This window comes from Ochlerotatus camptorhynchus, unplaced genomic scaffold, assembly GCF_037179485.1.
Source record: "Ochlerotatus camptorhynchus isolate MF236.1 unplaced genomic scaffold, CSIRO-AGI_Acam_v1.1 ptg000232l, whole genome shotgun sequence".
Taxonomy (NCBI): domain Eukaryota; kingdom Metazoa; phylum Arthropoda; class Insecta; order Diptera; family Culicidae; genus Ochlerotatus; species Ochlerotatus camptorhynchus.
The window spans coordinates 6,023,104-6,036,639 of record NW_027040722.1 but is presented as its reverse complement, the minus strand read 5'-3'; the positions used below and the strand labels follow the sequence as shown (position 1 = coordinate 6,036,639).

Below are 13,536 nucleotides of genomic sequence, written 5' to 3'. Positions count from 1 at the left end.
GCGGCAGCAGCAAAGTGATCCCTTCGGGATGTGGTTCACCTACTACACTCTGGGTGGGGATGTTATTTATGCACATCGCATACTTAGCATAAAAATACAAGACATTTTTCAGCCTCGGAGGCCACCATTTATCCTGGTGGTAGCAACGGTGTGGGAAGATGAGGGGGGAAATTGTAGGGAATGGCGACGTGAGAAGAAAGACGATGTTTTGATGTCTACGGGAATCGGAAAATGGAGCGACGTGGAGAAATCGTTCCTATTAGTCTTTTTTTTTTGCCATCGGATGATGGTGGTGGCATGTGTTCGGGTCGTACAATACGACTGTTTAAGTTGAAGAATTCAATGCTTCGGTCCAGTCCATTTTTCTGATTAAAATAAAAATCATCAGTCACTTACCTGTAGATTGGTACATTATCTTTGTACCACACGACCAGCAGTATCCGATCGTTCGGCAGATTCGATGATACGTCGCACTTTATCTGAGCAGTATCGTTAACCAGAACGCTTTCCACGTGCACCGGGACGTCTGCAATGGAGGGAGAAAAGAGAGAAAAAACGAAGAGTAAACATCATTAATTATAATTATCATAAAGCAGCTCGACGACGGGCAGTGGCGTATTAAAACAATAGTTAAAGTTATTTCCGTCCGGTAAATTGTCCCCATGGTTTCATCCTTACACAAAAAAAAATGTCAGCAGATAATTCCCCAGTCGCGTCACCGGAATTTAAATTCCATTTTATGTTTACGCGTTGAGAGAGCGGACAACAACAGAACATGGAGGAGGACAACTACGGAACGAGAGTTAACGGGAGTTCCTGCATGTATGCAAACGGTAGACACGCGGGTCCGGCTGGTGGAGTGCATAAATTTCCACTTTAAAGTGGCACACGCACACGTAAAAGGAATATTAATTAATGTTTTCCATTAAAGCGGAATAATAATGAATCATAAATATTTTGATTATCCTGCACCTTCCTCGTACTTCTGGCTGCAATTGGGTTTGGTATATGGTATGGTAAAAGAATGAGGGTTTTTTTGTCAGAATGTCAGAATTCAATCGCTTATTGAAGATTCTCATGAAATCTCTCAATAGAATAGAGGTAGAATTGTAATTCTTATTTTAGTTATTTTTGGAAGTCGGTAACCGCAACGGAATTTGTCTCTCTGGTGAGTTTTGGACATGTATCAATGATTATTGCTGATGTGGTTGCCTTCGGAGCAGTGTTCGAAAAACTCAAAAACTAAAATTTTATGCGTGAGTGTTGGGGAAGTTCACGAAAACTGACGGTGACTACTTTAACTACTTTAATAAAGATATCTATTTAAATGACTCGCTATGACTCGCAATTTTTTCCCTTGGTGAAATATTACGTCCCATTCCATCATTGACATGGAAAATTCAACTGTGCAAAAATCACCAATGAGGGTTCAGGCTCAAAAAATCATTGGTTCATTGGTTCAAGCTCTTTCGATTTATATTGAGGTTCTCAGCAACTCTGCAAATTTGAACTAATTCGGTTATGATTTGGATTTGCGGGAGAGATTAAAAGTTTGTATGGGAAATAACGAATCGATTTGCCGTCTTCCACGCAGGGTTCTGCATTTTCGAATCAAAGAAAAGAAAATGAACTCTTCGCAGAATCCCTTCATTTTGAGCAATATCAGTTTCGTGTAAGTCATCGTGTTTCTTGTTATGGAGTCATGATGAACATTACTCTTTTCAAACATGACTGGACTATACCTTGTTTCGTTCGTCAAGTGCTTCAGTTCATTTCATTTGAAGCAAAGACTTGTTTCAATTGCCGCAATGAATGCCTCGAAAACTGCTTCCTTCGTTTTTCCACTTTCACTTCAATTCGGGGCTCATTCGACTAGTCACGACCTGACGACGCAGGTATCAAATATAGTATCCGGATAGTATCCACACAATATCGGTTGCCGATAGGGATGGCATCCGGATTATATGTAGTAATAATACATTATATTATATTACACGAAAATTAAATTAACGAGTCCAAGATGGCAGCCATCCGAGTCAGGGAAAGTCTCAAATACCCTACAATATGGGTATTTTTGGAACGGAGACGACGCAAAGGTGCCGACAATCGATATTCAACGCCATTTTGGAATCCAAGATGGTGGCCATCAAGCTTCATAAAACGTGTCAAATACCCTAAGATATGAGTATTTTCGGAACATCAACGCGTGGCTGCCGATAACCGATATCCGATGCTATATTGGACTCCAATATGGCGACCATAGGGTTTTAGAAAAAGTGTCAAATACCCTATAATATGGTTATTTACGGAACAGGGACAACGCGTAGATTCCAAAAATCGATATCAGATACCAATTTGGAATCCAATTGGCGGCCATCAGGGTTCAGAAAGTGTCAAATCTAGACCAACAATTGAAAAAGGCGGAACAACCAAACGTAAACAATGGCTATAAACACAAAATTCTCGAGAATCAAAACACTCCCACGTAAACTAACAATGCCATTCGATTAAGGAAGTTTACTCTATCAGATGATGGTGTTAGCTTGCTTGGGTGTGCTTTGATTCTCGAAGAATTTGCGTTTAAATACCCTAAAATGTGGGTATTTTTAGAATGAGGATAACGTGTGAATGCCGAAAATCGATGGCCGATGCCATTTTGGAATTAAATATGGCGGCCATCGGGTTTCGCAAAAAAGTGTCCAATACCCTAAGATCTGGGTATTTTCGGAACGAGGACGACGTGTAGATGTTGAAAATCGATATTCGATGCCATTTGTAGGCTAATTGACACTTCTTTTGAAATCGAAAGACACCATATTGGATTTCAAGATGGCGTCGAACATCGATTTCTTTCTTCTAGATGTCAGCACGATTCCAAAAACCCACATTGATCGGTATTTGACAGATTTCACAGTTTTTTTTCTGAACCAAAGCTGCCATCTTGGATTTAAAGACGGCGTGATATCAATTTTCGGCATCTACGTCTCATCCCCATTCAAAAATAACCATATTTTAGGATATTCGACACTTTTCCGCAAATCGGAAGCCACCGTCTTAGACTTCAAAATGGATCTCGATTTCTGGCTTCTAGACGTTACCCTGATTCTAAAAAAAAAACCGAATTTAAAGCTTTTTCTCAAACCGGAAGCTGCCATCATGGATTTCAAAATGGCGTCGGATATTGATTTCCAATCTCCCCGATTCCAAAAATATCCATATTGATGGGACGGCATCAGCATTTCCCATTTTTTTCTGAAATAGGAAGCCACCATATTGGATTTAAAAATGGCGTCGGATATCGTTGATAATAATAGACACCTATTCACCTTTTTTAACATTGTGTCGTTTGTGAGTAAACTTACGGTCACCCGCCGGCTATATATCAACGTTTTACCCGTGTGATTTAGAATTGATTCAGTCGTGTTTCGTGTTGTTGAGTGTAGATTTGTTTGCCGTACCTCAGGAAAGTGGAGGTTTTTGCGTGACTAGTGATTTAGTAGAGAAATTCTGTGATCATAATTATCGTCCCACACACCGGTGGTGGCGACTATCTGTTATTGTTCACTCTATCACTCTTTTTTTGCATCCTTGCTGCACTGCACTGTGCTACCATACTTTCTGCTCAAGTAGTGTCCCAACTATAGTTTTTCGATACGTGGTAGTCGTGGTTTCACGTGAAAAATAAGATTTTAACTTTTGTGACCATGGCTTGCAAAAAGTGCACCAAAACCGTTTCAGACTCAGACCGCATCGTCTGACGTGGATTTTGTGAAGGAAGACATTGAAAAACTGAATTCGGCTGTTACTGCATTGGCAGCCAAAGTGGACTCTAAGATTCCTGCTAGCTCAACTCCACGTTGGCCTAGACCTGATCGTTTTGATTCTGGTAGTGGTTCTTCGAAGCGTCGCCGTACTTCTAGCTCAGACAACAAATCGATGCAATGTGGGACGAATGGATCGATCGATTCAGTTAGAACCGTTGATCTGAACGATGATCTGGTGTGGATCTATTTATCGGCTTTTCATCCTAGCACTACAAACGATGAAATTGCATCTCTCGTCACCGATTGCTTGTGTATGGAGTCCAACGAAAAACCTCGGGTGACCAAATTGGTTCCCAGAGGGAAAGATCCATCTACCTTGAACTTCGTCTCCTTCAAAGTTGGCGTCTGTGCAAACAAACGAGATGTCGCTTTTTCCTGTGAGTCGTGTCCGGAAGGTATACAGTTCCGCGAGTTTGATGATTCCCGGTCAAAGGTGACGAAAATCACTCGGATTGGCCCGGCACAGTGACAGGCCCATTCCCATTCGAGAACTGGTACTCGACCGGGTGGATCCGGGACGCAACAACACAGTGTCTTGGAAGCCTCTGATCCCTCCGAACCAGTCGTGCTGCTTGAAGATCCATTCATCCGAAGTCGTCCCGGCCCTGGTTTCGGAATCGGTGAAGAGGTCTTCCAGCCTGTACTAACAGGCAAGTACCGCTTTGTATCAAAATTTTCTCTTCCTGAGCCGGCCTCCATTTCCAGTAACAATTACTTAACGCGTTGCGTGGACGTAACAAGTTCAACGCCTTCTAGACTCCTGACGTACCATGCTAGCCAACCAGGACGCATTGTAGAAAGTTTATTGGAAGCCCCCAGTTCCTCTAACACAGTCGTGCACGTCCCTGCCTGCGTTCATCACAGTCGTCCTGGACCTGAGTTTAGATGTGGGCTGGGGGTCTTCCAACCTCCTATGACAGGCAAGTACACACTCAACCATTCAAATTCGATACCTGATGCCGATCGAACTTTCAGCACTTTGAATGCCGCTGTGCCAACTCCATCTCGAAACTCGGAACGCATCGTAGAAAGCCTCATGGAAGTCCCCAATCCCTCCGCCTCAGTCCTGCCACTTGCTGTCTCCGCGCATCATCGTCGTTCCGGGCCTGTGGTCGGATGTGGAGAGGGGATCTTCCACCCAACTTATTTTGGCGAGTATTCTTCCGATCTTGACATTGGTCAGCTACTTCCTGTCGTTCCTGTGTTTTCCAGGAAGAACCAAAGCCCGCTGACATGCCGTTTGCAGAACACCGAGACCCTCAATCACAACGACCAATTCTCCGTTTCAAGCCGAACATCAGCAGCCATTTCATCTAGCCTGGGACGCACGTCACAAAGCAGTATGGAAGCCCTGGACCCACCTAGCTCTGCTGCGCCCACTACTGGTTCCAGTCCTGGTCAGTTCACACGCCCCCACCATCTAAGTCGTCCCGGCCCTGAGTCTAGTGCTGGGGACAGGGCTTTCCAAACTGCCTTCCACGGCAAGTACCCTTATTCTTTCGACGTTGCTCTGCCTGATGCTGCCTCCACTTCCAGATTGCAGCCCACTGTTCCATGCGTCCCAGCATCTCAAATTCTGCTATACTACCAGAACGTCGGTGGCATGAACAGCTCACTCGCCGAATACCAGCTAGCATACAGCGACGCATGCTACGACATATACGCCTTCTCGGAAACCTGGCTGAATAACAACACTTTGTCAAAGCAGTTGTTTAACGATACATATTCCGTCTACCGTCAAGATCGATCAACCCTCAACAGCAACAAGACCTCCGGTGGTGGAGTCCTTCTGGCCATTCGCTCCTGCTTCGTATCTCGCTTACTGAAACCTCCTGAAGATTCGACGGTTGAGCATCTGTGGGTTGCAATTTCCACTCTAAGTGGTACAATCTATATCTGCGTGATATACGTTCCTCCCGACCGCGTTAACGACCACAGCCTGATTGAGAAGCATGCACTTTCGCTGGATTGGATTGTCTCTCAAATGGATGCCAGGGACAGCATCGTCATCTAGGGCGATTTCAACCTTGGCACTGTATCGTGGCTTAGCGATGCTCACGGCTTCTTCTTTCCTGACAATTCCCGTTCATCGTTCAGACCGGCTTCTCTCTCCTTGCTTGACGCGTATTCAACCGCAAGGCTTCAGCAAGTGAATGGCGTTCTGAATGCAAACAACCGTTTGCTCGATCTGTGCTTTGTCGGGGAGGAATTTTTGACAAAGCTGCTCTGTTACCCATGCTCCGGCACCGCTCGTCAAAAACTGCAGACATCATTCACCTCTACTGTTGACGCTTGCAATCGATCCTGAGAAACGCTTCCAAGACCACGCCGAAACCGTCTTCTACAACTTTCACAAAGGAGACTTCGAGCGAATGAATAACTTCCTCGCTAATGTGGATTGGAATGCGACACTAGACTCCGGGGATGCGAATCTGGCTGCCTCGACCATGTGTGGTATCATATTCTACGCTATCGATCAGTTTGTGCCTAAAAAACTACGGTGTAAACCTGCCAAACCCGCCTGGTCGAACTCTGATCTTAAGCATCTGAAAAAGGTGAAAAGGGCTGCACTGAGGAAACACAGTAAATATCACACAGATTCTACGAAGGCTAATTACGTCCGCGCCAACAACGAGTACAGAGATCTCAATGCAAGCTTGTACAACGCACATCAGTCTCACTTGCAGAGTCGTCTCAAAGCTAATCCTAAGGAATTCTGGCGATATGTGAACGAGCAACGGAAAGAAACGGGATTGCCGTCCAATATGACTGATGGCGTTACTGATGCCAACTCCGTCGCAGATATCGCCAATATGTTTCGCACACAATTCAGCAGCGTTTTTTCAGACGAAGTTCTTGATGCTCAGGAAATTGCTGCTGCCACGAGTAATGTCCCTCGTACGTCGGTGTTTGGTTCTCCATTCACCATCCACAGCGACATGGTGATTTCAGCCGGGAAACAGATGAAAACATCAACAGGATCTGGTCCAGATGGCATTCCCTCATTAGTACTGAAACGTTGCTTAGACACTCTTTCAGAGCCCTTAGCTAAGGTCTTTAACTTGTCAATGACCTCCGGAGTTTTTCCAGAATGTTGGAAGGATTCGTTTGTTTTCCCTGTTCACAAAAAAGGATGCAAGCAGACTGTCGCCAATTACCGCGGAATAGCTGCATTGAGTGCTATCTCCAAACTATTTGAGCTAATTGTCCTGGAAAAGTTGGTTCAAGACTGCTCGTACAGTATTTCTCAGAATCAACACGGCTTCATGCCTAAGCGCTCGACGACGACTAATCTAACTGTTTTTACATCGTTCATTATTCGTGAGATTGAACGTGGCCATCAAGTTGACGCCATATACACCGACCTCTCTGCAGCTTTCGATAGAGTGAACCATGAAATTACCATCTCTAAATATGACAAAATGGGTGTTCATGGGAGTCTACTTACCTGGCTTCGCTCCTATCTGACTGGCAGATCTATGTCTGTTATGATCGGTGACTACGCTTCTCCACCCTTCATTGTTACATCTGGTGTTCCTCAAGGCAGCCACCTGGGGCCATTGCTTTTCCTGTTGTATATGAACGACGTGAACTTGATCCTCAAATGCCTTAAACTCTCGTACGCCGACGACATGAAGCTCTACTACGTAATAAAAGGGCCTCAAGACGCTCATTTCCTCCACCAAGAACTTGAAGTCTTTGATGATTGGTGCCGGATAAACAGGATGTCTTTAAATGTGTCCAAGTGCTCGGTCATCTCCTTTGGCCGTAAACGGGCGATGCATTTCCACGATTACACCTTAAGAGGAATAAGCTTGAAACGCGAATCGACTGTCAAGGACTTGGGAGTCTTGCTCGATTGCAAATTAACGTTCAAGGATCACATTGCCTATGTTGTATCTAAAGCTTCATCGCAGCTAGGATTTTTATTCCGTTTCGCCAAAAGCTTCAAGGACGTGTATTGCCTGAAGGCTTTATACTGTTCCCTGGTTCGACCTATACTGGAATACTCTGCCGTTGTTTGGTCGCCATTCTATCAGAATGCCATCCATAGAATTGAAGCTGTTCAGCGAAAATTTATTCGCTTTGCGTTGCGACACCTTCGTTGGCGCGACCCGCGTAACTTGCCGAGCTATGAAAGTCGCTGTAACCTCATCGACCTGGAGCTCTTGGAAGGAAGGCGTAATGTGGCGAAGGCTTGTTTCGTTGCGGATCTTCTGCAAGGGAACGTCGACTGCTCCACACTTCTCAGTCTTCTTGACATCAACACTCAACGATGGGACCTCCGGCTGCATGCGTTCTTCAACAACCGGCGTTCGAGGACCAACTATGGCGTACACGAACCAATGTTGAGTATGTGCCGCGTTTTCAATAGTTGTTATTATGTGTTCGATTTTAATGTGTCCCGCGAGAAAAATAAGCGTAGCTTTAAGAGATGTTTGCGTTAATTTTGTGTTTGAAGCAGTTTTGATGTTTAGATATAGAAAATTGTTATTAGGGTAACTATTTTATCTGTTGACAAGTAGAAATAAATAAACCTTTACGTAAATCCGATCCTCGTCAGTAAGCCACCCAAGTAACAATTTCCAGTTGAAGAAACGCTTTCGTTTTGATTTTGTTCAGCTGCATGTTGAATAATAATTGCACAATGTGTTCACCACAACTTTTATAAAACCCTTGTTTACACTGGTTTGGAGAACCTATACAACTGCAACACAAAGGTGTTGTCTAACGTATTCAGTAAAACGTTTACCCAAAATCAATTTCTTGTTGAAAAAACGCTTCCATTGTGATTTTATTCAACTGCATGCTGAATAACAACTGTACAATTTGTTTATTACAACTTCTGTAAAACTCTTGTTTAAACTGGTTTGGAGAACCTGTTCAACTACAGCATTATATGTATACGCGGTATAGGAGTAGAAGCAACTTTTATACAACTTTTATAGATACATATTCAAACTGAAGCTTTATTGGTTTGGTGAAAGCTCTAATACAACGTTTGTAGACACCTCCTAACAGCTGCTTCGAAATGTATTAGAGATTGAACCTGAGAAGCGTTTGTTACACTCTTTTATGACTCCTAAATAATCACTATACAGCAAGCGGTGAAAAGCGTTTATAGCACTTTTTAATGACTCCTTAATAACCGTTGTGTAAGTACTCACAATATTCACAGATTAAAAGTAGTTTAACAATTGTCGTGGTACGCCAAAATAATTGCTTGGACAGTTTTTATTAATTTAATTTATTTGTGCACATTGAAAAAATATGTAATTATGCCACAATTCACATTCTGTGATCATGGAGGAAGAAGTAGTAACAAGCATCTGTTTAATCTTTGATTGATATTCTTTCAATTAATCTCTCTAATCATTAATTGAGAGAATTTATCTAGTAATGTTATCGTTGATTATATGATATATGTCTTAAATTAATGTTTGCATTTATTAATATAACACCTATATATATAATTTACCTCTACTCCACCGAGGGTTTCTCGAAGCAAGATTCGAACTGATGATCCCGGATTGCCAGCCGCTTCTGTTTCCATCTGCTCTATTCTTGAATACATATTTTGATCATATGAGAGAAGTATATGAAGCTCATCTTGAGTGACTTCTCTTGCAGTCGAATAATCATTGCCTTATGGTCATATAAACGTGCCTATCACTTGTGCTATTTTTAACAACAAAATTGTGATTGGTAGTTGGTCGAACGTAATTAATCATTTAAGAGAGCTCCAAGCAGCTTTTGAAGCTTTTAACCAAATGGCAATACAACTACATTCTTGTACAACTCTGGAAGCTATTATTCAATGTTTGATCAACACAGGTGTTTTATAAGAGCTTCCAATGTGGGGTTGGGAGACAGCAATCTCTGTGAATGTGGACAAAGTTACCAGGACGCTGATCACATCCTTTGGTCTTGTGCGGAGTATCGTGGGGTCAGATCACATTTTTATGATTACCTTCGGGCTCGAGGTAGACAACCTAATGTTCCAGTTCGGGATATTTTGGCTAGACGCGATCTGGAGTTTATGAAACTCATATATGTTTACTTTAAGGATATTAACCTTAGATTGTAAGTTTGATTAACCTTATGATTAGTTTGTATTTTGTACGTGTGGGTTTTTTTTTCAATGTTTGTTTTCAAGATGAATAGAAATAATGTCATGCTTTAGGATTAATTAAATAGTTGTATCGTAAACCACATTTCAAACCTCCTTCTTCCCTTTTCCCATCAAAAAAAATTGTAAATCTCCACTAACCTCGAGACAACCGCGAGTACTCGGTCCAGTTCCTTTAACTTTAAATTTAAGACAGTAATAATGTATAACGCAAAGGATAACTCGGCTCTGTAAAGTTTATTCGATTGAGCCTGTACAAATAAAGTAATTATAAAAAAAAAATAAGACCTTCCAATGGTTTGTTTTGATGCGTTTATTTCACGTTCTATATAGCTCTTGTCAATCAGTTTAACAAAGGTGCTATAAAAGTTATCGTAGGTCTTATAAAGCATATAATTAAACCGAACGTAAAAAATCATTTAAGAGTGCTCCAACAGCTTTTATAACTTTTAATCAAAGGCAATACAACTACATTCTTGTTAAACTCTGGAAGCTATTATTCAACGTTTTATCAACTCAGGTGTTTTATAAGAGCTCTCAATTGTTTGTTGGGCACTGCTTACTGCAAAACTCTATTTTTGCAAATGCTGTTATTGCCATGCAGGGTTGCTTCCACTCACTTGCTATAGATGAGTGATTTTCGGAGTTTTGAATTCGTTAGATGTTGTAATGGAGATTTGTGCTGTTGGATGCGGGAGGAGATTGGAGGGTGGGTGTTTGACGCATAGAGCCTGTCAATTTCGCTTTCAGAGTGTCGCAGTCAGCGGTTTTATGATTCGTGAGCGCTCGCGATTCGTAGAATCGTTGATTGTGACTGCAAGTGGATTTGACGGGTTTTATGTGTCGGACGCTTGCTTTTTGGCCTCTTCTTGTGTCTAACATGTGCAGAGTATCATTATAACGTCTAATGGTTTTGAGATTCCTGGTGGCGTGAAATATATTTGTGAGAATATCTTTTTGAGACTTTAGCAGTCACGTTTTGTTTGTAGTTTATATTTTATTTATTTCATGTAATTATCGTAAATAATAGTTATTCAAAGCGCTGTGGATTATAAGATGCTCGATGACCCTCGAGGGATCGATTTTGCTTACTGAGCAGAAAATCATGGATTTAACCCCAAGGTCTTCCACAGCACAATAAATCGCCACCATCATTTGTATATTTGGTATTGAACATTAACCTCGGAAGCTATATGTATATCAAGCGAAAACGTAGTCCTGTATTGTCGCGAAGTGTTATGGTTATGAGATGCTCGATGACCCTGGAGGGATCGTTTTTTACTTACTGAGCAGAAAATCATGGGTTTAATCCCAAGCTCTTCGTAATGAATCTTTAAATTCATGATAACTAAATAAAATGAATTTGTTCTTTCGATAGCCGGCTATCGACAAATTAGATAAACAACAAATAAACAATACATACTTTTGGTTGCATCGCCAACTTGAGGTGAATCCTAACCGAATACTCTATCCAACCCTCCAACTCCGTAGCACTTATGAGGGTGTCGCTAAGTCGGTGGCCTCTCGTTAAGTAAGTACTAATTATATCAACATTTCCTTCCCTATCCCTAGTTATGGTAAAGATGGGCGTGGCCGGGAATAGCGACAGTCATGCTTCTGTTACTCTTGTTTAGATTGGAACCAATGTTTACTCCCCAACATTATTCCTGAAAGTAGTCTAACTGAGAATTTCAGAAGAGACGTGAGTGTCGCTAGTATAAAATCTACGAAGTATATCATAACAACGCTAACGCTAACGCTAACGCTGTTATTGTCATGAATGAAGATTGTTTTATCCACATTGATAGGGTGGACTCCTGACTGACGTGTAGATACGGTCAGCCAAGCTATGTTAAAAACTCGTTCACTTGGCGTGCTGGTGAAGTGCGTAAGATAGATATAGAGATAGATATAGATAGAGATAGAGACAGAGATTAACGAGTAAGAAGCCAGTTGTCTCCACTTAGATCGAGACGAAACCACTAAACTGAGATTTTTGACGTTTGATCAGCGCACCAAAACACTTTCGCGAACAAGTGCGAGCAGGAGGAAAAATAATGATTCATCGGATTCATCCCTGTGTGCTAGATAGAGAAAGTGCGAACAAACGTCAAAAAACTAAATGACAATCGCTGCCTCATACACGCTCCTTTGAGATTACTCAAATATGAGTCAGACGTACTCATTTTCGTAACTACTTTTGAAATGTCAAATCATGAATAATTGTGATTTGTGAATTTGAGTAACATTTTCTGAACAATAAATACAGGGGTTACTCAAAATAACTAGGATAGGCAAATTTTTGGTCAACTTTGGAGTGTTGTAACTTCGTCAAATATGATTCGATGTTAAATTTTCCAAGAGTATTTGACTGGAAAACTAATATTGTTTTACGGTGTAGCCACAATTGGAAAGGAAAAGGAAGGAGGAGGAAAATGCATTTTTACACCAAAACATGCCGTGCGACAGCTCATTCTTCATGATTTTTCATGAATAGGCATTCATTAAACTTAAAATGGATCAGTAACCACATTGGCCGATCTCGGAACCACTGGGACGCCCCGAGAGAACCTGTAGTAGGGGGCAATTGCATTTTTACTCATAAACATGCCGTGCGACAGCTCTTTCTTCATAGATTTTCATGAATATTCTTTCTGTAGACTTAAAGTGAATTATTGACCACATTGGCCGCTCTCGGAACCACCGAATACCCCCGAGGGAACCTTTAGCAGGAGACAATTGCGTTTTTACTCAAAAACATGCCGTGCGACAGCTCTTTCTTCATGGATTTTCATGAATATTCTTTCTTTAGACTTAAAGTGAATCATTTACCACATTGGCCGCTCTCGAGACCTCCGGGATGCCCCCGGAGGAACCTGGAGCAGAGGAAAATTGCATTTTTACTCCAAAATATGCCGTGCGACAGCTCATTCTTCATGGTTTTTCATGAATAGGCATTCATTAAACTTCAAATGGATCAGTGACCACATTGGCCGCTCTCGGAATCACGGGATACCCCCGGGGGGAACCTGTAGTAGGGGACAATTGCGTGTTTACTCAAAAACATGCTGTGCGATAGCTCTTTCTTCATAGATTTTCATGAATATGCTTTCTATAGAATTGAAGTGCATCATTGACCACATTGACCTTTCCGGAGTCACTGGAATGCCCTGGGGGGAACCTGTAGTAGGATGCAATCACATTTTTACACAAAACAATGCCATTGGGGAGCTCATTTTGGAACCAGCAGATGCCCCAGGATAACATGTAAGAGGAAAATTGTATTTTCACTTCACAATGCCGTTCGACAGCTCAAACTACCTGAAGTTTTGAAATGGACCAGTGACTACTAGCAGTGAATAGGGAGATTAGGTCTTTAAACTCTGGTTGTAGACCAATAAAAGTCTCTTGTGTAGCAAGAGCTCAACAACAACTCTTTAATGAACAAAATGACTGTCGACGTCAGCTCTGGAAATGTTCGCCAGCACTTTTGTGCTCACTAGTGACCATCAGTTAGTGCCATTTCCTGCATTTCAAATAAACAATAGTGACAGTGCGAATACACCATTCGTATTTGAAAAG

The 13,536-nt window shown here is 41.9% G+C and overlaps 1 protein-coding gene across 1 annotated transcript in view; it reads right to left on the bottom strand.

The window, feature by feature from the left end:
- Positions 1–13,536, bottom strand: part of side-VI (sidestep VI) — a 1,063,375-nt gene that overhangs the window by 556,037 nt on the left and 493,802 nt on the right. Inside the window, exon 3 of the mRNA XM_065225644.1 lies at positions 397–526. Within this exon, the coding sequence (XP_065081716.1) occupies positions 397–526 (130 nt within the window). The remainder of the gene's footprint in view (positions 1–396; positions 527–13,536) is intronic.